The 24,994-nt window shown below is 36.5% G+C and overlaps 1 protein-coding gene across 7 annotated transcripts in view; it reads right to left on the bottom strand.

The window, feature by feature from the left end:
- MYO3B (myosin IIIB) overlaps positions 1-24,994 on the bottom strand; it is a 207,580-nt gene that overhangs the window by 69,521 nt on the left and 113,065 nt on the right. For 6 of the 7 annotated variants that reach the window (XM_062604656.1, XM_062604653.1, XM_062604652.1 and 3 more), the window contains 6 exons: positions 24,020-24,108; positions 22,699-22,828; positions 8,819-8,898; positions 5,720-5,740; positions 4,575-4,652; positions 2,303-2,508 (listed from right to left, as the gene is read on the bottom strand). In XM_062604656.1, the coding sequence (XP_062460640.1) occupies positions 2,303-2,508; positions 4,575-4,652; positions 5,720-5,740; positions 8,819-8,898; positions 22,699-22,828; positions 24,020-24,108 (604 nt within the window). The remainder of the gene's footprint in view (positions 1-2,302; positions 2,509-4,574; positions 4,653-5,719; positions 5,741-8,818; positions 8,899-22,698; positions 22,829-24,019; positions 24,109-24,994) is intronic. The other variant, XM_062604655.1, reaches the window with a different exon arrangement.

Consider the following 24,994-nt stretch of genomic DNA (forward strand, 5'->3'; position numbering starts at 1 on the left):
GATGGAAGTGTCTAACACTTAACAGGTCTACAGTATTTACAGGGGCTACAGATTATATTTTTCTACTTTAAGTAAAAGAATATGTGTATTTATACACATAAAACAGATGTTTGTATACTTGGCTGAAGAAACACTGTGTGAACGAGTTACAATTAAGTCTTTTCCTCACCATCTGTTTTTTAACCCAATAAACTACTTCCAGGTTTGCAACACTGAAATAATGTGTTCTATGTGAAAAGAGAAGATGGTAAAGAGTAACATTAGACAGAGCTTTATCTTTTGTTTACCTCTCACCTGATAAACCCTGAATAGTTCTGTTCCCTGCCTTTGATTGTTTTGTCCTCATATTTCCTGCTAAGAGTTTACAAAACAGCATTATTGAACAGGCAGATAAGAACCACACCTATTTGTTTAATAACATCAAGGGAGAAAAAGTGCTGGCTCATCCATTTTGTTGTTCAGTTGCTCAAAAGGATCAAAATACCAATTAACTTGCTGGCTTAGAAAATCTTTGATATCCACACATTTACTGACATTTTGAAACTCTTGTTCATACTTGCTTAATGTCTTTTTGATTATGAACAAAGAAGTGCCAATCTGTTTAGCATTTGACCTGTTTTCTCAAACATTTTTATGTATTCAACTACTTAGCTCCTAAAAACACTTGACTAGTCATGGCTGTAAGTTGAAGAAAAATGTTTCTTGTTCCACTGATAGCTTTTTTAAGCATTGTACTTCCCCGCCCCCCCCCCCCCCCCAAGAGCAAAATAGAATATAATGTGATTAAAAATAAAGCATGAAGTGAAAATAGGAGCAAGATCAACCCCTCTCCTGCTCTCCTGCTCCCCCCCCCCCCCACCATATTCTGAACTCAGGAAGTCTTCTGTGCAGTGAGCGCTGATTTTATTACCATTGCTTTTCCAGGTTTTACTCAAATTTAGTGCACTTTTGAAAAGAAAGTGAGGGAGGCCTAATTTTCTGTCAATTTACACTAATTTCAGTGGAGTTAGTTCACTTCTGTGTAACTTGGATAAAAGTTAAGGTTAATAATTCTGCCTTCAGCCTCTTCAGGATGTTGCAAAGACGTGTTAGTGATCATAAATTTTGATCTCTTTGTTAAATCTGCTTTAAAAGGGTGTGACCTTTCTAAAACTAGTCATGAAACACAAAATAGTCTGGGGGAGATCATGCCTGAAAATGAAATGGCTTTGATGGACAAACGAACATGTTAGTTATCCTTCCTTGGGTTATCTCTCTAGTGTTTTCCTATTGCATACTCATTTGTCATACTAACATAAATCCGAAATTTGCAGAATTTTTCAGAATTAATTGATTAACCTATGGTTTATCATTCAGCGTCTTGAATGCAAGGACCACAAATTTCCAAGTGCAAACTGATTTACAGGTGTAAATTTACCTAATCTCTGTGTTTTAGAAAGGCCTGTGAAACTATGTCTCTCTCAAAACGATAGTCAGCTCCTTCCCTCTAGCATCCTATAAATGACTCACTTTCAGTAAATTTATTAAGTCTATATCATCTAGATGAGCAACCTTCAGTTCAGCATATATTACTAAATGCTTGATTTTACCATTCACTAGTTGTGCCTACTGTTGAGTAGTTGATTGCTTAATGGTACTGCTTCTGCTCTATTATTGAATTATCAATCCCACAGACTGGAAGACAGTAAATACTACACAAAACCCTATTTTAAATTTAGAGGAAACCATAATGATCATATAAATATATTGCCATCATAAAGGTAATAGCATTTCCTGAATCAGATTTATAACATTTTGAGATTGAGAACTGTATTAGAGCCAATAAAAATAGCCATGACAAGGGTTCAGCTGGACAGAGATCTGGTTATAATTCATGATATCTCCAATATAAATGACTATGAGGCTATGAAATTATAATGAGGGATATTTCTAAATCTAAAGTTTTTGTATCAGTTCATTCTTAAGCACATACACATTCTTCATATGATGGCTGAAGGTCACTGACCTTCCAAATCCTTGCATTATCTGAGCATGACGCATAATTTCCACTTGTTGGCATTACTGAAGGAACCACAGGGACAGGCTTGTTGCTGAATAATAGGTACTCACTGCTCAACTCTCACGGCTTTTCTCCATTAGAGCTCAAGCATTTCTTGTAGTCTTTATCTCTGATAGTCACTCCTCTCATTAGAGAATCCGACTATACATGCATAAAGCAATGTTTGTAGAACTTTCTGTACTTAAACATAAAATATATTTTACTGAATGGAGTTTTAAACCTGCTGCATTATAGAAGTCTTACCTTTTAACAAACTCAGCAAAGAGGATCCGATGAGAATACCCTTTTTGACGTATTTTGACAGTTTCCAGAATTCCAGTGTATCGTAGCTGCAGTAGAACTCTCTCATGAGAAAACACCATTGCTTCTCGATCATCATTAGGTTTAATGCAGCGAACAAAGTGAGGCTGTCCAACAACCATTTTGGATAAAAGATCCATGAGGGAATACTAGTGAGGAAAATAAAAAAGATGCACACATTTGACAAAAAACTGCAATGCAACTACTCAGCAAGACAGATGTACTTCTAAACAGTATGTAATGCTTGATTATATTTTAATCACTCATGTTAATCTGCATTGACAGTTTATTAATTTTTAAGCCTTTGGTTAAAACCCAGAACCTACTGAAGTTTTCAATTGTAAAAAAAAAAAATTAAAAAAAAAAATTAAATTCCTAGTTCTTATTCCTTACTTCTAACACCTTTCTCTTCCTCTCTCCTTATACCACATTCCTGTAGCTGAAGAGGGACCATATTAATAAAACAATAATTAAATTGAAAAATGTCCTAACTATAACTCTCTACTGTGTGCACATTTGACCAAATATCCCCAAGAACAAGCTTTACTGTGAAACATGCAATTCACAAAAATTTACAGAAAATTATAAGAAAAGTATTACAAGAAGTCATCAGTTCAGTCCTCTGCCCACAGAGAACTGCAGATGTATCTTTACCATTTCAAGCACATCCCTGTTTAATCCATTTTTCAGAATCACTGAGGTTACAGGCCACACAATCTCCCTAGGCAACCTACTGAAGTGTTATATTATCATGACTATTTATAATATTCTTAACATACAACCTGAATCTTCCTGTGGAAATGTAGGCCCATTACTTCCTTTCCTATCCACCCTGGACATGGAAAACAATTTATTCCATTTCATTTTACACTAAAATGAAAAAAAGTGTGATCTGATCACATACATCTGCTTTTCCAATGATTCCTCTGAATACTGATACTTCTGCTCCATCCTCACTTCATTAACCCACTGTATGGTAAGTATCTGCTCCAAATACACTTCATCTCAAAGCCACGTACAATTTCAAGCTGACTGCAGTCATTTTGCTGTAGGCTGCATGCATATTCTGCTATACTTTCACAGTCACTTCTCCACTCCATTTTATTTTATCTTATGTTACTGAATTTAATTTAATATAATTTTATTTTATTTTATTTTAATCATAGAATCACAGAATAGTTAGGGTTGGAAAGGAGCTTAAGATCATCCAGTTCCAACTCCCCTGCCATGGGCAGGGACATCTCACATTAGACCACGTCGTCTAAGGCTCTGTCCAACCTGGCCATGAACACTGCCAGGGATGGAGCATTTACAACTTCCTTGGCAACCAGTGTCTCACCACCCTCACAGTAAAGAAATTCTTGTGGTTCCTACACAGCTGTCATTTATTTCCAAAAAGCACTCTAAATCCACACTTCTATTACTAGACAAGTCTGAATGTGTGTCCTTGTACCCACACTGGGGTAACGGCTCAGTATACATCAGATTCCTCTATAACTTTTCTTACACTGTTTTGCTCAGCAAAAAAAACCGGAAATCCTACATGGCATGAAGCTTTGACCCACAGTGGCTAGCACAGCACTATGAACTTCCCCTTTCTCCATGGTACAAGTGCAGCCTAAAACTTTTCCCCTCTGCAGGGACTGCATGAAAAAAACATTCCTGACTCCTAACATTCCAGTTCCAACATTCTCAATGCCTTTTCCTTACCTGTTTGATTTAAACACACATGCAGGATATACATTACCCCAGGCAGGATTACTACTGATAAAATGGCAATCCATTTGACTTAGAACAGTACTTCCAAAAGATGGATTGTTTTCACTTATTAGCACAAATGACAAATCTTAATCTTTAAAAGTACGTATGTCTGAACTTGTGAAAAAATATGAGTGCTTTAGTAATGACAGCTATTTTATTTGCACAAAATCAGTTTTCTGCTTATGAAAACAGGCCTGTTCTAGACCTTCAGCATTTTAGATAGAAATAGCCTATACTTTAGATTCTGTTATCAGTGTACTTGGTGAAATTATAAAAATACAAGTATGAAGGAACAAAAAGAAAAGGAGAAAAAGAAAAATTATGAGTCTACAAAGACCTCACAACAGAATAAAAAAATGCTCTTATTCTCTTTGATCTCACAATCCCGTAAATATTTTAGATATATCTATTGTTCTTATCCCCAAAATGTTTGTTTACAATTTAACTTTTGTACCCTAAAATAGGAAGCCATAGTTTGCCGCTTCATGTTAGTTGTTTCTTCAGGATGTCGCATAACCTCCATTGTGTCAACCTGGAAGACAAAACTCAGATGTTAGAGCTGTTCCAAAAATACTGCAGACACCCACCCCTTCCACTCTCTCTTTCTTCTCTTCCCTGCACCCCGCTGCCTTTCCCATGAAAGCTGGGTTCAAGTTTTGTTATGATCATTCCTTCAGATGTACTTCAGCGTATTTTATCAGAAGTAAGAAGGCCAGTTTCTAATAGATGCAGGACACGCAATCATTTCAGAGAGCTGCAAGTTTCCAAATGATTTCACACTTCTGTTTTGATAGTATAACAGCCAATGAAGCAGCTGCCAAGATGCAATACCTTATCAACTGCATTCTAAAAAGCATTCCTCTTATCACCACTACAATGAACTCCATCAGGTCTCATTTTACGTATAAGTGTTATCATTTTTGTAATGACCAGAAAGCAAACTGAGCTGACTCATTTTGCTTATGTATGGAGAAAAAATGTTGTCGGATAACAAGTGGCAAACAAAGTAGGAAATCTCAGAATGAATAAGTCTTTTCCTTTCTGCTGCTGTGGTTGCCATTAATTACTTTAAATTGCCATTTTGATGCCAAGAATTTCAGCAATCTTACTCTGCTGAGCTGCCATAGCTGCAGATACTGCTTTTTCCAGCATTTCAGAAGAGTTATTTTTAGAGGGTACACATGGACAGCGAACATATTGCTCCTTGTATATTTTAGTAACATTGTCACTACAGCTGTTGTTATTAAAATGAAACCAGAATTTATGAATGAGTATAACCATGGTTACCAATCACAAGCAGATTGTGTTGCTGTATTACAGCTCAACAAAATTAAAGAAAATCAACCAGCATCCTGTTTGCATGAAGCATTAACAACATTTTAGCATTCACTTGCTTTGTGGCAGTTTACCATCTGCTCTGACCAGGTGGCATTTGTGTAAACCAGATAATGCTGTTGTCAGCACCTGTGCTACACTTCCTGGACTTTGCTCCATACGATCATTTCCAACACTCACTGACTTAAGACCACTCTTCTGAACAAAAAGTAGAAGTAATTGCTGAAAGATTACAGTTCTCAATAAAATAACTGTGTCTCTTACCTTCAGGAGATATTTAGGAGACTGCATGCAAAATATAAAGGAAATGAAGCACTAAGTAGTAATGGATCAAGAAAATGGATTTTGTATTGGGGAAGAAATCAAAAGAAAACTTGTGAGGACAAGATTCAGAATGCAGATGGTGCAAAGGGAGACAGATTTCCATAAGGGTGATCATAAATATTTCAGTATGTTTTTGTAACCTGTGATGTTTTAGCCCAGTGGTGTACATGCACTAGTACAAATCTCCAAGTAATGCGTAAGGAAAAAAAAAATAAATGCAGTTTGACTTCAGTGTTAAGAATGTAACAGAAAACTCTTTAATATAGCCCAGGAAAAATGCCTTATCAGCAGAGATAACATCAAACATCTTAAAAGGTCACCTGACAAAGTAAACATCAATGACCTAATCAGAAGAGCAGGCACATCCATGGGGAAGGATATAGGAACGTTTCATAACTAACTTGGCAAGACAACTGCTTTTTGAGAATTGATATCTAAATCTCTAGTAAAGGTCAAATAGAAGACAAAAAACATAAAAGTGAATATTGGCAGTAAATTCAGGGTAACTGGTAACATTAAATGTTAAAAGACAATTTAATCATAAAGAAAACCAAATCAAACCCAAAACCAAGTAGTTTGAGGACTGCATTAAAGCCCAAATGTCCATGAATTTCAGCTTCTAAACTGAATTCTTGTCTGTCTACAAAAGCAGAGACTCTTAGTGATATTGTTTTTGGAGGTTCAGCACTCATGATCTCCCATTTCTGGAATATCTGCTGGCCAGTAAAGGGTGAGCTTATGCTCTACACCTTCTGGGCAGTACGATGCTGCAAGCATTTCCTTTTCACAGCTGCCTTTTTTCACCAAACCTGTAGAATCTTACAAACTTCGAGACTGCCACTCTGTCAAATATGGTTTACTGCAGCCTGCTGGGTTCAAAAGGGTTTTGCTTTGTTTTGGGTTGTTTTGGGGGGGGAGGGAGTTAACACACAGAAAGACAGATGGTCAGAAACACTCATGGAGGAGATGTAGTAGTCTCTTCCTGCCCTCCCAGAAAATCAGGGTAAAAGGAGTATCATGAGATTCCTTTTTCTATGGATGGAGTTGTAAACTCTGATCTGTGCAATCTCCAAGGACCAGGATCAATTTCCAAATCTTTTTGACAAGAAACATTTGAAGTATGCGTTTAAAAAAAGTCTGACAGGCCCTGAAGCTAGGGAGATTTTCCTGTCAGAATTTTTACAAGTTTTGCCTATGGTTAATTTACAACATTGCATGTCTATGAAGCCAGGCAATTTTATGGTAGGGCAATAATCACATGTACAACAGGCAATAGGTTTTATCACAACTGGCTTGGTAGAAAATGATAGAACATAGAAAGACCATCACAATATAATCTTGTGTTTTACATCACCAGCTACTCTTTTTAAACTAAAATGAAGAATATTTCAACAGTTAAGTCACATTTTTACATGACAGTAGTAGTGACACACAATATACATTTATATGATCACAACTGAAATGGAAAACAGCTTGACCTACAAAAGACAAACTATTCCATCACTAAAAAACCCCAAACCTGCTTATAATATTCTGAAACGATATTAAAAGAATGATTTATGACATCATGTCACCTTATGAGGTCACTGGAAATTACTTTCACATACTGACCACACCTGCTGCTGGTATGGTATGAAATACCGTAAAACCAAAAAAAAAAAAAAAAAAAATTTTAAGCAAAACAGCTTAAAAAATTCCCCAAAATTCCAAACAAAATTACAATGTTTGGATTTTTTTTTAACAAATTGTAAAACAGTGATTTAAAATATTTCTCCTGAAGATGTTTTAATTAAAATTTTTATGAAATGATATGAAATTATTTTTGGATGAAAACTACTTCAATTAACATTTTCTGAATAGTGCTGCATGTGTTTTAGCTCCTTTAAAAATTCAAAGGGTGAGTAAACACCACTTAAACACTACTTAGTAATGGACTGTGTTTACTAAAGCTCTAAAAGGGAACTGCTCTATTCCATTCCAGCTGTACCAATAAAATGCATGCTTAGAAAGCTTTTGCTGAATATAGCTGGATGTGAAAGACAATGTGTGTATCATACAAGAAAATTGGAGAGGCCATAATCTGTCCTTCAGCACTGGAAGGGTTTATACCAGAGAATAAATAAATCTCTGAAATCCACATCTGTATTTGCAGCTACAGTGAAGGATACAGATGTCTGGGTGACATGAATTACTGTATTCACATTTGAGCTCCTAATAACAGGAGAAAATAAAAAGAAATAGAAAACCCAGAACATAAAATTCTGTAAAGTTTTGAACAGCTGCTGTCACCACACTGATTTTTAAAAGTTATTATTATCTGTTTTGGAGGCAAACTCCCCCTCAGAGCCCTTAACTAAGCTAACTCTAGCAGTATTATTTGGGAAGCAGGGAGGGGGTATACATACAATGAGCTTGAGTCACAGTTTTGCTTACAAATAAAATGTACTCAGCTGGCAACACAACCTATTAACTGCCATAAAATTATCCCACCCTTCTGTAATTATGCCACACACTTTTATGGCAAAATTCAGTACAGTTTAAATTCTATATTTGCTCTTATAAAGAACAGTGGTTTTGCCGAGTCATTCTTTTCTGGCCATCTATCCCTGCATGTGCTGTTTTCACTTGCAAGTGGAATTAAAAAAAAGGAATAGAATGTGTTTTTTTTTCTCATTTTGCTTTTCATACTTTCAAATACACTCTTCAAATTTTACCTAATGAAATCCCGTTCTAGGCCAAAATTGCCACAGGGAAACCTTGACTTCATTGAAATAAAGAGGAATATTGCCGTAACAGATTTCACTTCAAAAGTTTGAACACTATTCAGTAATATACTGATTCTTCACTGGATTCTACAATAGGGTCCTCACTAGAACCGGAAACAGTGATCCCAGCTGAGGTAAATGTTTTCTGATGCAAAGGCAGACACTGATTTGCTAAGAATCTCACTGTGTACCTACATCAGCTAAGCATCGAGCCCCTAATCTCGCTGTAATATTTTATGAACAGCTGCCTGTCTTCAAAGGGAACACTACTAACCTTGATACGCCCAGCACTAAGCTGTGGAGGCAAAGACCTAGATGCTGCTGTCACTCTGGCTCTTGCTTGTGCCAAGTTACCTGTTCAAAAACAAAGAAATACATGCTGCAAAAACTGTTCAAGAAGCTTAGAAGGGAAAAAACTATATGGCGGCAAATTCAGCTTGTACAATAGCACGAAAAATAGCAGACACCAAACCACACTTCTTCCACACCCTACGCATTACCAATTGTGCCTGCAGAGTATTCAGCACGGGCATGACAGACTGCAGTGTTGATTTAAAAGGGAGGAAGAAGTCAGTGATAAGGTGGTATGTCACTGACCTTAGCTACTGAGCTGATGAAAACAACGACAGCACAAAGGCATACAGCTCAATCACTAGTAATCAATTTCTCTGCGACTCATTGAAAGATTTAAAAGAGAAAAAGACAGCAGAAACAATCTTGTTTCTATGAAATCATGTGGATCCTGAAGTGTTTAGACAGCATCTTAAGATCACAAACTAATGAAAGAGATGAGAAAATGATAAGACAGTATCTTTTTTTGACCTTTTGACATATAGGCCTGCTTAATCCCTGATCTTATTGTCCCTTGAGGTTTCTAAAGACTGGCTCAGTTCCTCAGGCAAAACATATTGTAGTGTCAACTGAAAGACAAGTGCCTTTTTTTAAGTGTACAGTATTATGTGTCCTAAACTTTTTCCTCTGTACTTGTAGAAAGCCAAAGTCATCACAAAATAGCTTTTTTAAAATAAAGGCTCAGAGAAGAGAGAGGAAGTGATACAGGACTGTGCATATGCAAGACACTCTGTGTATTTCAAAGTTTTAGCAAGTCTAGCACAAGATGTCCAAATGTTTTCTCTGGCTATATCTTCAGAGGCTAAACTGTGATTAATAGCATTGAAAGAACCCTTTGAAGCAGGATTGGTGACATCAAAGCCCTAATCCATGGGTGGCAGGATTTTTATAATGAGTGGGAAGCATTTTAACACATTTCAAAGGATTTACAGCATGAATAAACAATAGGCCTCTGCAGATGTACCACACACCTTTCAGAACCAGAACACATAAATAAGTGTCCATTTTAATTTAAATGTAAATAAAGTGTTAACACTTCTTTCAGATGCTAAGTGCCTTGTTTGCATCAACTCGTGTTTAGCTGTTTGCTTTACAGAAAGCCAGTATCTCTAAACAGCCTTCACAGTTTTGCTAAACTATATATTACATAACTGGTGAGAAGGCAGGATGGGAAAAAAAGAAAACCAAGAACACTTAATCGCTGGTAATTATTGCATAAGGGAGCAGAGCAAACCCAGTGTCCACATAACACTGAAAGGAACTTTGGCTCTTACTTTCCTGCAAACAAGAAAAATACCAATCCCCTGAGAAGAGTCTGGGGGGCCAGCACTCAAAACAGCAATGACATTCTTTGGAGCGATTCAAACATTCTGCATTCATTTTAAAAAGTATTCATCTTTTAAGCTCCTGGCATTGGGATTGACACAATGCTGCAATACACACGTCACTTCCAGATCTAACAGTGTATGTTACCTGGCGGTCTGAATCACAGAGCAGAACACAAAATATGTTCCTGATTTTGGAAACTGTTTTAGTCTATACCATGTTGATTAGTTGCAACTCCATTTTGAAATCTTGTATATCTATATACACACATGGTACACAAGGTATAATCATGTATGTCTCTAAGTTTAAAATGCGGACTTTAATCAGCAAATAGTTTGTGAATTTATTATTATTTCAGCTGTAGTTTTGATATTTTTGCATGTTAGAAATTACCCTTTAGTGCCTTTTTTGGCTAAAGCAGAAAACCTGGAATAGATGGTTTTGGTCAGGCTTCAGACCAGCAAGTCTAAAGCTTGAAGGCACTGCACTGGGGGACATACTGCACTGTGTCTGGGATGACACAACATAGGATAAAAGAGGGGAGTTGGGAGAAGAAACAAATTGAATCAGATATTTAAAATTACTAACAACTTACAAAACTCTAAGGATCAAACAAGATTTAGAATAATAAGACAGTTCAAAGTTCACCATACTTACTGCTGGCATTAGGTTCTAGGGTTCATGATTAATATCCCTGAGCCCCCCTTTAGTTCTTCATGCAAAAATAAAACTAACTTAACATTTCTGATCTGGCAAACCAAGCAAACAAATAAATACTTTTATTAATAAAAATCTTTAATGAATGAAAAAAAAAAAAAAAGCACAACCCAGAAGTGGTCAGTTCCTATTTATAAAAACCAAAATGCTTTATGTATGATTTTGTTCATTAGCTACTTTCTTCTATGAATGAATTCTTATCAGTGCTTACGTCAAGTGAATTCTTATGTAATTACAGCTACTGAATTGCAGCATAGGAGGAAATCTGTAGAAAAATGCTATCAGTATTTTCTTCCTAAGAAGAAATGACGCTCCAACGGAAGTTCATGAATTAGTCATTTCAAGTAGTTCATGTTCAGGAAAATAACTACCTATCTTTAAAATGTCTAAGCCATTAAACATAATAAACAGAATAAATGTGGTTTGAAATTCAGTCTACATAGTAAGAAATGCTTCACCAAGAGTTAGCATGGTGTTTATAATCAGTGAATGTTTGGTACCAGTCCCTGCATTCGATTTTCATTTACGAAGTCATTTATTACCTTACACACCAAAAATAATTAAATGTTATTCTACTTTCTGAAGAACATCAATATTTGAAGAACAAAGTTTTTAGATAATAACATAGCCAGTTAAAACTGCCATGGGTTCCTTGAAAGGTTAAAAGGTTAAAAGACTGCACTGTGCCTTTCAGAAGCCTACCTTCACACCTATTATATGGTTAACACTTTGGAGAAAATACAAGTGACATCCATGTAGACTCAAATAAAATATTACCTATATTAAATGCAACCCCATAAGTGGATCAATTAAGCAATCTGAAACCTTCTCAAATTTTTCTTAGGTTTGTTTTTTGTTTGCTTGTTTGGTTTTTTTTTTTAAAGGCACTCATGAGGGAGGAGAGAGAAGTTAATGGCTGAAATTAGGATTAATCTTTAAAACACGTACATGTTTAATTTCATTCACATGCATTGCCTTTTCAGTCCAACAGGACTGCTCATCTGAAAAATTAAGGCTCCTACCTATGTGCCTGCCAAAACAGAGACTAAGGTCTCTGGGATTCATTTGTGTCAGTGGGGAAGTCAGCCCCAATGTTTCACTGTTCAATAAAGTTAGGAATGTCATTAATGCATGAGAAGTTTCAGTCATTAAAGTTTATGAAATGCTCCAAGAGCTTCCAACAGAAAAAGAAGTAGCAGCACAAAAATCAATGCATTCACTGGCTAAACTCACTGTGCCAGTGCTCAACAAAATTCCTTTTGTTTTGAAGTTGTCTGAGATGTCACATCTCTGCAAACATATTCTTCACCTCATCTCTGCTAGGTGAGAAAGACCATACTGTCAAGGTACTGCATCTCTTCTATTATGCAAAGCCAAGGAGGAGAAGTTTTGAAAGTATTTCAGGTATTTACATAGCACAAAAAGAAGAAATGTTTTTTTTTCTTTATCAGGTTGGACTTTGGATGTGGTCTCTAGACCTCAGAAAGGATTAGTCAGCATTACTGGCTTCTCACTTGCATCCCTGGCACTTACTCACTGTGTGATCTGGCTGAATTAATGATTTGTTCAGCAGTTGACTTTCCATACTAATTAGGAAAAGTACACTCTGGCTGGGATGTTCTGATGTTACTTATGGTGTGTCAGTGCTTCATTACTCTTAGGTGATGGGCTCTATAAGTAATATGAAGTAAATATTAGTAATATTAGCACTGTATTTATGACCTCATTTTGATTATGTCTGCGATAGGTCATCCCTCCCAAAGTAAGAGCATGCCAGGTAAGAATTACATTAAGCTTTGATATGTCTAGTTTGTGAAGTGCAAATGACTTGCAGAGAAAGAGCCTAATAACAATGTCACCTTACTGTACAAGCTGTAGCAGAGATATTATTATTATATAGAGGGCACAGTACAAGATCTTTCCTTATCCTCATGTATTTTATTAATTTATTTCATGCCTCTGGTTCAGATAAAGGGGGGTTACTTGAAACACCATGTAGATACAGTATAATATGGTCAGAAATGCTACAATGCATTCATATTTCATTGACACTGCTTCTAATCACAGCTAAGCACTTGCACTCCAGAAGAGGTACAGAGTCAGACAATGTCTTTGACACACACAGATTCTGCTCTGTCTTTCCTTTCAGTACATTTTATCTAGCCTAAGGAAGTAGACTGCTTATCTCCATAATGCATTTTCATCTTCTGCTACTGTAAGACTAAGCTTTTCTTAGCCCAACTATAAATGAATACATGTACTTTTTTTATTGGGTACTAATTTGAATCTGGTCACTGACTATCAAAACTCTATTCTTTTCAGTCACTGAAGTCATTTAAGCTAATCTTGTGCAACAAAAATCTAAGAATCCAATTTTCTCATACACTACACATTTTACACAAGAATCTGTTTATAAAAATACTGTCTTTAGAAATACAATTATCAATACAGACACACTTCCACTGCTGCTTATTCTGAAAAGAGAATCACTTCCTATTTGGAATAAGCAAATAAAAATAATAAATAGTATTTGCAAAATCTGATCCATATTACAAAACAGAATCTGATAATCATGAAAACTTAGTGAGGCTCAGTTGGGAATAACCTAATTATATATAACTTCTACAGGAGCAAAAAAGATGCACTTTTTGGCCCAGATTATTTTAAGTTACAAATATATGCCATAATGAACTGAGAAATTCTGATCCTGAGTCTCAATTAGACTAAAGGTTTCTTTAGTCTTACTAGCATGGTATCACAGAGATCATATTTACAGATACTTAAAAGCTTTACATTGCTAAACTGGGATTGGAGAACCTGAGAGTAAATTCGGTGCTGCTATGCCTTCTACTGCATACACTGCAGACACTTCAGTGGTCACTTCCCACATTTAGTAAGCCACACTGGGAAACACAGCATGATGTTTATAGCAACAAATAAAACTGCTTGTAAGCACCATCGCTGCTATGTTTTAACACAGTGGGTTAGTAGACTTCTTGTAGACTTCAAGGGAAGAAAGACACTGACAGCAGCTGAGATGAAATGGAAGTCAAACTGCCTACTATATTCCAAGATGTAAATATATGATCTCGGCAAAAAAAAGTCTTAGCGTTTACCCTCACCTACTAAAGAAGCACAGATTATGACATATAATTATCTTGTGGTAGAGCCCAAAATATTTTTAAAGCACAACCATGAGTATTAATGGCTACCTTAAGCAAGATGCTCAATAAACTCAGACGTGTAGCACTGACTCTGCTGGGAGCGTGCTCACTGAAATGCAGACATTTACTGAAATATCACAGGCACATAGATGATCATAGGATAGACAAGCAAACCTTATGTGATTCTCAGAACATCACAGTCCCATGACATGACCAAACTTACAGAGAGCAGGCAAAGCACATATGCTGTAGCCTGATCATGTGATAGACGGGTTCCCAGGCAGAGGACAAGGGAGAGACACATGGTTCTGGAAAAGAGGGTGGCAGAGGGGGGTGGCACACTAAGTACAGCTAAGAGCTAACTACCCAAAGATGCATCTAGACAAAAGAGAAAACAAAAGAAAGAAATAGAAAAATTGCTTAGTAAGAGCAGTTAGAGGATATAGTATAAACAATGCTGGAGTCTTCTATTGCTTGGTGCCCAGAATTTTCTTTAGTCAAGTTTGTAGCCTAACTATCTGGAGACTGACTGACAGGCTGGCCTCAGCCTGATCTGGTCAGTCTTGCAGCTGCTGTAGTTCAGCTTTTTATAGTTTATATACTGACAGAAGACATGAGCCATTTCTTTCAATTTCCATCCATATCTTTGGTTGTGTATGATTTGATGCCGTTGCATGTAATCAGCTCTGGGCAACAAACCTTAAAATTTCTGAGGAACAGCAGACAGTGCAGAACACCTCAGTCTGCGTTTACGGCAAAATACCTCGCCATCAACACAAGGTTTTCTGTTGCCCCAGCAGATTGCCCTGGTTCCTGTACCACATCTGTAACTGAGATTAGAAGAAAACTACAGAGGCGTATTTACTGTGAAGACTTCATTGTTGAGGAGTTCTCCATTAAGTTTCAGCATTAGCCAAAACTCCCTTATTCTAATTACTTCTATTTCACAGAGACAAGAAGTTTATTTCTTCTTCCAGAGGTATTTAGAAGAATATATCTAAAAACATACACAGGCTGAAAATACAGTTACCACACATGCTGATCCAGCTCTGGTCTCCCTCACTGTTTTGTGTAATTGACATCCTTTCTCTTGCATGTTAGGTAAGATTCCCTGAACATACCCAATCACAAATGCTTTACCTAGAAAAGTAAAAGTCTGATTATTAAGAACATGATAGTCATTTCAGTATTTTATCTATGTTCCTTCACCACTATGAAGCAACAGCACGCATTCTGGTAGCTCACACCTGAGAATCTTTTCTCTGACATTCTCAGGACTGTCATCAAACACTAACAGTTCAACTGGAGGCCAAAATAATTTTCTACTAGACCAGTGAATGAACAGGAAACCCAGGAGAAGTCAAGAACTGTGATTTCCAGCCCACTGTTTGTATTTACAGAGTATGTTCCCTCTCCATGCAATGTGTAACACATTTTATGGTATGTTTTCCATCACTTAGGACCTGCTGCCTAAATAAACAGTCTGATCAAAATTCTGTTAAAGTCAATGAAGATTCCTAATGAATTCAGCGGTAAAAATTCAGGTATAATGATTTCACCAAAAGGACATGGAATAAAATGGAGGAACATTTTTTCTGACTTCGCTATGACTATCAGTCTTCTCAGGGGCTGAGACCCTAAGCTAGACAGGATAAAACCAGGTTTTGACACTTCAAGAGAAAAGCTGTCTTTTAAAAGTCTTAGTATAGCATGAAACATAGTTACAGAACTTCATGAAAGTCACCTGCCTCCCTGATTTTTAAATCTAAACAGTAATGATACTGACTACTAATTTAATTAAGTCTCAAAGCCTTCTCAGCTGAATGTTTGCTCCTCTGGATCTCAGTGCTTCCATATATTATCACAGCAGAGAACAATCAGTTATGTTTGTGGTGATTCAAAACATTGTTCTTACTTGTATTTTTATCTCCACACTTAATGAAACAAATACCCATTCATACAAACACCCACAAATGCATTTCCTGTCTCTGACACACACTATGACCTCCTGTCCGGGCAATTCAGTTATATGCTTTCCTACGTCAAGCCAGGTCAGGTTGGAATAAGCAAGACAAAGTCAAATAATAAGAGAAAAGATAATTCTGATTTAGTGAAGTACAGACCCTTACAGTTTGCTGTAGGGTGAGTGAATAAAGAAAATAGATAAAAGTACAAACTCATAGTAAAGACATCACTCTCTGAGTATGGAATACTCTGTAACAAATACAGAAAATCCAGCAGAGACTCAGAGGTTTGTTTTCCACCAACGACATTAATCTCTTGGATACATTAACCCCTAATTCAATTATTTTGAAAGAATATGAAATATAAGCACATTCTTTGTAAAGGACACACCAAACCCATCCTGGATATTCAAACCAGCACAGTTATCTGAATATTCAACAAATTCATCTGCTCTGCAAACTCACCAGCAAATTTAAAAATAATTGCTCTTCTAGGATTTGATCTTGAAAGCTACTGAATGCTTCCAATAAGGTACCAAGCATCTTTGACACAGTTTGACCTTACAGCACACAGTGCCTGTCAAAACTGCCTAGTACGTTACTCATTAAAACAACTACTGTATAATGGCCTCTGAATATTTCTCTATTTAAAATTCTGTATATGCTGCACAGTGAGATCCCACAGTCTACTAGTTAATATTAAAACTGGTAAAATCTTCTATGTAATACAGCTTTTGTTTCCTCAGTATCAACACATTTTGAATTTAATTAGTATACAGTGAAGTGTTAAGATTATTATTCACTACTGTGAGATAATTTCCATTATAGAATTGAGAAGTTAGGCTAGTAACATAAAAATCGAAGAGTTACCTCCTCTCTTCTGAAGGTAAAGAAAAATATTCTCAAGATTTATTCTACTGAGAATGGCCTATGATGAATGAAATCAGTTAGCTCATCAAGATCTGTTCTTACACTTGCTCACTTGTACACTTTTTAGGATTCAATTTGCAAACACTTGGGGTAAAAAAATAAAAAGGAAAAAAATCTAGGCCCTCTGCCCATTTTCAGTACAATGTAACCTGTGAAGTCTCATATTAAAACCAGTGGACTTCTGCTTGGGCAACACCCTTTACCAAACATAAACATGATAAATCTAACTTGACCCTTCTCAGCTGTTGTGCTTACTGCCATGTGCAATTCCAGAGATTCACTGACACTCTTTGTTTACAGCGAGTTATTCTCAACAGTAAATAATTATTATGGCTTATATAAAGCTTTTGCAGGACTGAGACCTTAACTTTGATCTGATTGATGGTTCTGTTTCTACATGAGTTCCATTTTTAGGGCTAGTTTAGGCCGCATTTTGGATCCTGCTGCTAGCAAGTCTTGTATTTATGTACTGCATTTGTCCTGTGACATAAAACTTCAGAATATGAAGAAAAAAGAAACACTGACCTGTAAAATGCTCAATAGAAACACTAAATAAAAAGTAATCTAACACCCTACCTCCCAAACTCAGTTAAGCTACATTTAACTTAGTTTACTGATGTCCCACATCTGCAACTCAGTAAAGTTCGCAATTGTTACATTGCACAGCTGTGGTTTAAAGCCTCTCTTCGCACACAACACACTGGCAGCAAAGCAAAAATGATTAACTTTTATATGCTTTTAACATACGGACCAGTCAGAAGCAGGAAAGCCTCTGTGTCCTGAGTGAAAACATACAGCTTCCATTAACTTGATCCAATTCTTACAAAATATAAATTCTGATTCATCTTTAAGTAGAGAAATTATAATTACAATGGCTTTGTTTCTGTTTCATGTGGTTTAGAGTGTTTGCAGTTATCTCTTAGAGGTGAAAACACTAACACAAAAGTACCATTATAAAAAGGTATTACTGTAGGATAAATTAGTGAAATTAAGATGTATTTGAGTGTTTTTCTCTATTGTGATGTATGGAATTAAAAGAAAAAAGTCTGCTAAGCCCAAATGAAAACATGCTCTACTTCAGTGCAAAAGTCAAACCAAGAGACCTCCCACTACTTATCACTAGAGAAAGGGCTCTGCTCAATAGGAATGCACAGTGACAAACATGACAAGTTCAAATCATGCTTCCACTGAAAACAATGGCAAAGTATCTATGATTTCAACTAGCCAGGATTTCACTCTATGCACGGTAGTATTTGTTCAAGGGACTGAAATGCAAGAAAATCCATTTGTTTCCTTCAGTTTCTGACTCTTCATACGAACGAATAAGTCAATATCAAAGTTAGAGACAAATTAATATTGAGATAAAACTCTTGTCAACAAGCAGTGGTGAAAAACAATTCTTTACAGGGATTTTGCAAAAGGTCCTAATTCCTGAGTTCTTTAGTGTGCATAAAGAAAACCTGAAACTTTTTCACATTCTCTCTCAGTACATAGTCCATTAGTTGGTTGTGTTATTTTTTTTTATGAGACATGCATTGTTTATATTTATAATAACTTTTTGTCTAAAAGCTGTAAGCAGGGCTGGAGACTCAAAGGCACAAAGAACACAGACCAAAAATCAATACTGAGGAGGGGAAGTGACCTTTAGGCAGGCTAACTATAATTAACTTGGTTAAAAAACAAACAAACAAACCAAACTATTTTCCTTCTATTTTGGTGAAAAATATTCCCTGGTTAAAACATCACTATCCTAACTATTCAGTGAAGATTGTGAAAACTTTCATCCTAATTCTCTTTGACAGATTATCTTCAAATACATAGGCACCATGAACAAGGAGTGTTTAATTAGCAATGGATACTTTATTGATACTATATGACTCTGAATCTGCAAAGAATACCCAATGTTATCAAAATTATTAGACATGATGTTGCTGTAGTGGCAATGATACTCCGCTTTGTGTATCTACACAGCCAAGCCCAGCCCATACAGATCCTCAGAGCAAAGACAAGGACGTTTTTCAGCATCTCTACTTTGCTGGTGGGAAGGTTGGAGGATTTCCCCTTCCCTCTCTGCAGGTGGCAACTCTCAACTCTCTCCAGTAAGGACCCAAGGCGCAGCAGAGCAGCCCTGACAAAAGCTCTACATGTCTGAGTGATAGAAGGTAAAAAAGTGTGCAGAAATTGAGTTTCAGGAGTAGAGAATCATGTTGTGCTGCAGCTTTTCTGAGAAGACGAAGTCCGTCTGAAACGCCTCCCTGTCCCACCAGCATGATCTGGTTAGCTGGGGAAATAAGGTAAGAGAGAGGAAAAGCGAAAGAGGAAGCTGCAATATTGAAAAGCCCCAGTGGTGCTTGCCCAAGCAGTCCAATGGCACCACCACTTACATGGTTGTATTCCTGGAACATCAGGACAGTGAGTCAAATCGCCTGACCACCTCACTGATACCACTAGCGAATGTCCCAAGGCTCTCCTTAATTTTTCCAGTTAAAGACTTCTCTTACAAGGGGACTCTATTTTCTAAGTCACATGATTCCCTTTCTCTCTGATGCTAATAAAACTCTCTCTGTGATGCTGATAAACAAAACCCAGAGGCAACCAGGAACACAATATCTCTGAATGGGAACATGCACATTCAACTGAGGTGGCAGCAACTTTTGTTTTTTTTTTCTGGACAAATATGGAAGCAGCTGGGAGAAGTGGTAGATTAAACTAGAATATGTTCATAAAGACCCATAGAAAGTGTGGATTCCAAGACGTGCTGAATGTGCCCAAGTTTCCACTGAAAGATGACAAAACATGCTGTACACACAACACTATTACTGACAGAATGTTTAAGTTCTGGCACCTTGTATCGCTAATTGTGCACACTCTTAAACATACATTACTACTACAAATGTATATTTAATGTCCTGCTGTTAATTTCTGGCCCTCTAAACTCCAGTCTGCTAATGTGAAATGGAAGCATTTGTTAAGAGGGGATAAGTATATTTGATAAATTGCAGGGATTAACATGATCTTAAATTAGTAAAGAAATTTGGTCTTTTTAATATTTATTTTCTTGCTGCTGCTCAGTTTTTGACAGCCGAAGACATGACAGTTACATAAATATACTTCAAACAGAGGATCTTCTCAGGGTGGGAAAGGCATCTTTTTGTTCTTATTGGTATTTAAGAACTACATTTTCAGTAATTGTCAGACCCATGTTAGCAGCCACAAATTCCCTCTTGCTTCTGGAATAGCACCACCTAGTGACTATTACACATATTGGAAACTGCTGCTTGGCAAAAACCACCTACACTGCAAATTCCAGCGCTAGTTGCAAGCAGATGGGAGAATGTGTTGTCACTCATCTTCAAACAGAACACCAGAGATTCTGGCAGAAGGCTCATTTCAAGTCAGGGTTACCTGGAAAGATGCAATATGGCTTCCATGTAAATTATTAACTTTTGTATCAGTCAGTAATCTACAAAAAACTGAGAAAATCATCAAGATTATGAACCTTACCCTATTTTTTCTGGCTTGCCTTAGGAATGAAACACATGTTGAATGGAGAGAAGAAGGCTAAGAAGCAAGGACAGAGTAGGACGGAGCATTTACACAGTCACTGTTGTTTACAAGAGCCTCTTTGTAGAAAGTTAAAAGAATAGCATTATCCTTCTTCACTGAGCAGAGATGAAGCAGCATTGCCAGCAATACCTTCTGTTCTCAGCCAAACCTTTCATTTATCTTGCAAGCTGCCAAAACTAAACCTGGCAACAATCTGATTTGAGAACACAGAGGCCCCAACACAGGCTGTGAGTGCCAATTATATTAGATAGCCGGAAAAAAAAGAGTGTAAAATCACAAAGACTTTCCAAAATATAAAAATGACATAAGGGTTTTAAGCTATTCTTATAACATCATGCACAGGAGCATATGCACAATCATTTCTTAACAGGATGTCCTGTACCAACTTGACAGAAATACATGTAACACTGAACTTGCTGTGCGCTCATCATGGAAAGGTAAATGTTCTACAGTAGGAGGCAGAAAGCACACAATTCATGTAAAAAAAAAAAGGTGGAAATACACCCGGTAACATGGTAACTATACATTACTGCAATGAGAACTATCTTCTTACTGAAGTTTTTATGCATCTTGGGCAAAATACCCAAGTTCAGTGCTGCTGCCACTGAAAATATCTCTAAAGAGCCAGAGGAAAATTACTTTACACAAAAGCATCAGCATTCTGATTTAAAAATGGCAATAAGATCAAACATGTAATATTTACAGCAATTTGGACTGATAAATGGGACAAAGCACCTATCTGTTTCATTCTCACAATGAGCACCAAGGCATAAAATGGCTAGTAAAAAGGGATGCAGAGGCACATTTGACCAGATGTGAGCTTATTTTTTGCTTTGTTTGAAACATCTAGCATGAGTAAAAGAATCTCTTTTACCAGTTTAACAGACTCAAATGTCAGAAGTAGACAGAAAGATTCTTTGTTCCCCACTTGGACATAAACCAGTTCTACTCCATGTTAAACTATATTCGCCTCCATCTCAGCTTGTCATAGCTGAAAGGAGAAGGAGATTTCTCATCGATTCCTCACCTCTCAGGAACCTCTAAAAGCATGATTTGAAGGGGTGTAACCCAGAGCCTTCGAATTACAGGAAAAGAACAAAGATATCTTAACAGGAATCTATCCTATGTAGAATATAAACAGATACGTGCTATCAATTTTACACGTGCAAAGAAGGCTCTAATATACATCTTCTTCCAGATGTTCTTTTTCTACATAGAAATCTGAAGAGAGACTAGATGCACCACCAGAGGCTATGACTGGGCTACTGAGGATGCAGAAATCCCAGATAGGGCTGCTGCACAGGCACAGAATTGCATCTACAGCCTATGCACAATAAGCTTTCACGCAACTAATGCACGTACACTTGTTTCTACCTAAAAATACAACATCATTTGGATATGTCATATCAGATTACAAGAATTTTGCAGTCTAATACAATCCATCATAATTAAATCATTCCTTAGTATTACATCTTTTTCTTGCTCTTTTTGAAAAAAATATTTTACATATAAGGAGAGTTTGCATGTATACTGCAGATTATTTGTACAGGTTAATGGTATTCTGTCATCTATCCATGCAGTAATCAAAGTTCATCTTGCTGCTCTATTCAGCTATAGATCAGCGCACTTTTATGTAAGTCAGTATCAACAAGTTTTAAATCAAGTGAATTAATTAATTCTAGCAGATTACTATGTGTTTCTTATAATTTGTAAGAAACTTTATTTATTGCATCTATGCCTCTAAATAGATGGCTATTAACTTCAAAATAACTTGATCTACATTGCAGCACTTATGAATTGTAAGACACGGTGCGATCTATCAACTGAGAATTGATCTCATTAATAGACTAAGAACTAAGAAGCTCCTATATTCTCATCCTGCTCTGAGAATGAGTTCTTGCCCTTTCTCTGGAGTGAGGGATGAATCTTTCTGTGTTTTTTAGAAGAGTTCATGCCCACATGTTTAAAAAAATAATAAAATATGGTAATTAACATTTTAGCTATCCAGGAAACTTTAAACAGCAGAGCTGAAAAAGAATAAAAAAAACCCCCAAAACTGTCTAGAAACAATTACAATTTTGGAGGAGTAGGTAGCCGAACATGTTGCAACGTTAGCAAAGCTGTGCAGAAAATACCTGTCTTTGTTAATGGGCTAGAGAACAGCTGCTGAAGAAGTTTGTTCTCTGAAGTTCGCAAGACCACCACTATGTCAGCAGGAAGTGTGTCTCTGTTCTTCTCAAGGAATGCAGTGGCATCATATAATACCTAGCATGGGAAAGAGAATCAGAGAAGTTGCCAAAAAAACCCTATATTCTTTAAAATGTGAACAGAGAGGATGATCAAGTAGACCAATTAATTTGGCTCTGGCATGTCAATGAATTATCTGCAAAGTGTACAGCTACAGTAGTGTCTTCAGAATGGAAAATATCTATAAACGGCACCTATATTCATAGCATTCCACTCCACATCAAATTGGGTTAAGTGGCTTAAATCATGTTGCATTATGCTTTGTCACAGGTAACTATGGTATGCATGATGCAATATAACAGAGATACTTCATGAAAGCTTAAACTGACAATTTATGTGCGAAATAAGAAACTAGCAATATTCCTCTCTAGCCCAACTGCACTGGAGTCAATTAGTTTACACAGAAACTGAATGTCCTCCTACAATACAGAACTGGCCAGCAGTGTTTTTATGACTTGGCCATTTGGTTACAAAGAATTTCCTAAACCTGTGTGAAATTTTAGTTATTCTTAACAAGCTAGAAAGCTGGACAAAGTTTACTAGAACATATATTAAAATTCTGGAGTTTTATGAGCCAGAGATGGGACTTCCTTGATAACTATATAAAACATGGCTATTTCAGTTTTGCTCACAAAGACTTGGAACTGTAATTACAAGCAAAGCTCATGTTATGTAGAACAACTGGCCCATTATTCCCCATATAAAATAATACGTGAACTGCTAAAAAGAAGTTAGGAGCTACAGAGTACAAGAAAACATCTGTGCTTGCTAGCTCCAGTCTTTTCCAATGCTCTCTAGAGGATTTTAAGTTCTATTGCAGATGCTGGTTTACACTGCATTTTGTGTGTATACTTCTATGCACTCACACACAGAACTACTGGCATTTACATGATGTTAACAGTCATGTGGCCTGTTTTGGCTCCAGAGAATTGGTCCTTTGAAATGATTGTAGTAATGATGTTTCTGGTGCCAGATTTCTTACAGAATAAAAGGTGGTTATTGTCTACACAATTTGTGAAAGAACCCTAAGGTTCCAAAATAGAGCACTACACATGAAAATTTTATTGTAGAATCTACATTTCTGTAAACTTTATTATTTTGACTCTCAAATTTTTGGGAAAAAAAAAAAATCCTAAACAAGAAACTTTGTATAAAACAAGTAATTCCCATACCAGTTATTTGCACTGAATAAAAATCATGTGGCCTTACCTTTCCAGCATAGTGCTGAATACCAAATGACAATTCTACTCCTTTTGGTCTCCAAAAGTATTTGCATCGTAAATTGCCTTCAAATTTATCTAGACATTGGGAAGAGATTGCTATAAGTAACTTAGAGTGACTAAGTAAAATCTTCATGCTAACTAGGGACAATTTGCTGCTCAAGAAGCCAGAACCATTATGAACACATATATTATCAGATTGCTCAGAAATAGCTGTGTGCCAGCTTCTCTGTGCTTTCTTCCAAACTGCCACTTTTGAATGGAACAACTCATCCTAAACTAGTCTAGTAAGACCATCCACCATCAGGCCTGTGGATAGTTTCATGCATGGAAAACTATCAAATAGATGAGAAAGTGCAACCACTGGTCATATTTTACTATGAATTTGCGTAAATAGGACTTGGGGTAGGTTTATTTCAACTATATTCATTCAAAATTCTGCATACATCTTGCTTGCTTAAATGCCCATTATTTGTATTTTCCCTGTCTTCCTTTCCCCATTCATTTGCCTTTGAGCACCATATTTTAAGTATATGTTAATGTCTTCCTGCTGGGACCATCTCTCATTTACCTTTGGACTTCTACAGAAAAAGAGGTTTTTAACTAAAACCTCTTTTAAAGAGGCCTTCTCTTTCCTATGACTACCTCTAAAGAGCTGACAGAAAAAAACCCACCACTTTCTAAGAAAAATGTCTTTTATACCCTGTGACATTTTGTATGCTCTTTAATAGTCTGAAATTAAATTAGTGCTGATACAGTAAAACTTGTTGTTATATTTCTTTATCTGAACTAGCAACTAGAGACCTCAGGCCAAAATCAATTGATAAAATTCTGTCTTTTTGTGTAGGTCAGACAATATTATCAACATGTTTTTTCTAATGTTGGAATCCATTCATATTTTTTATTGTTTTTTTTTCTTTCTATTAACATTTAATCAAACTTGTACCTAAAGCTAGAAGAACTA

Source organism: Pezoporus occidentalis, unplaced genomic scaffold (assembly GCF_034315485.1).
Source record: "Pezoporus occidentalis ecotype Australia unplaced genomic scaffold, CSIRO_AGI_Poc_V1 ctg88, whole genome shotgun sequence".
In the NCBI taxonomy this organism is placed as follows: domain Eukaryota; kingdom Metazoa; phylum Chordata; class Aves; order Psittaciformes; family Psittacidae; genus Pezoporus; species Pezoporus occidentalis.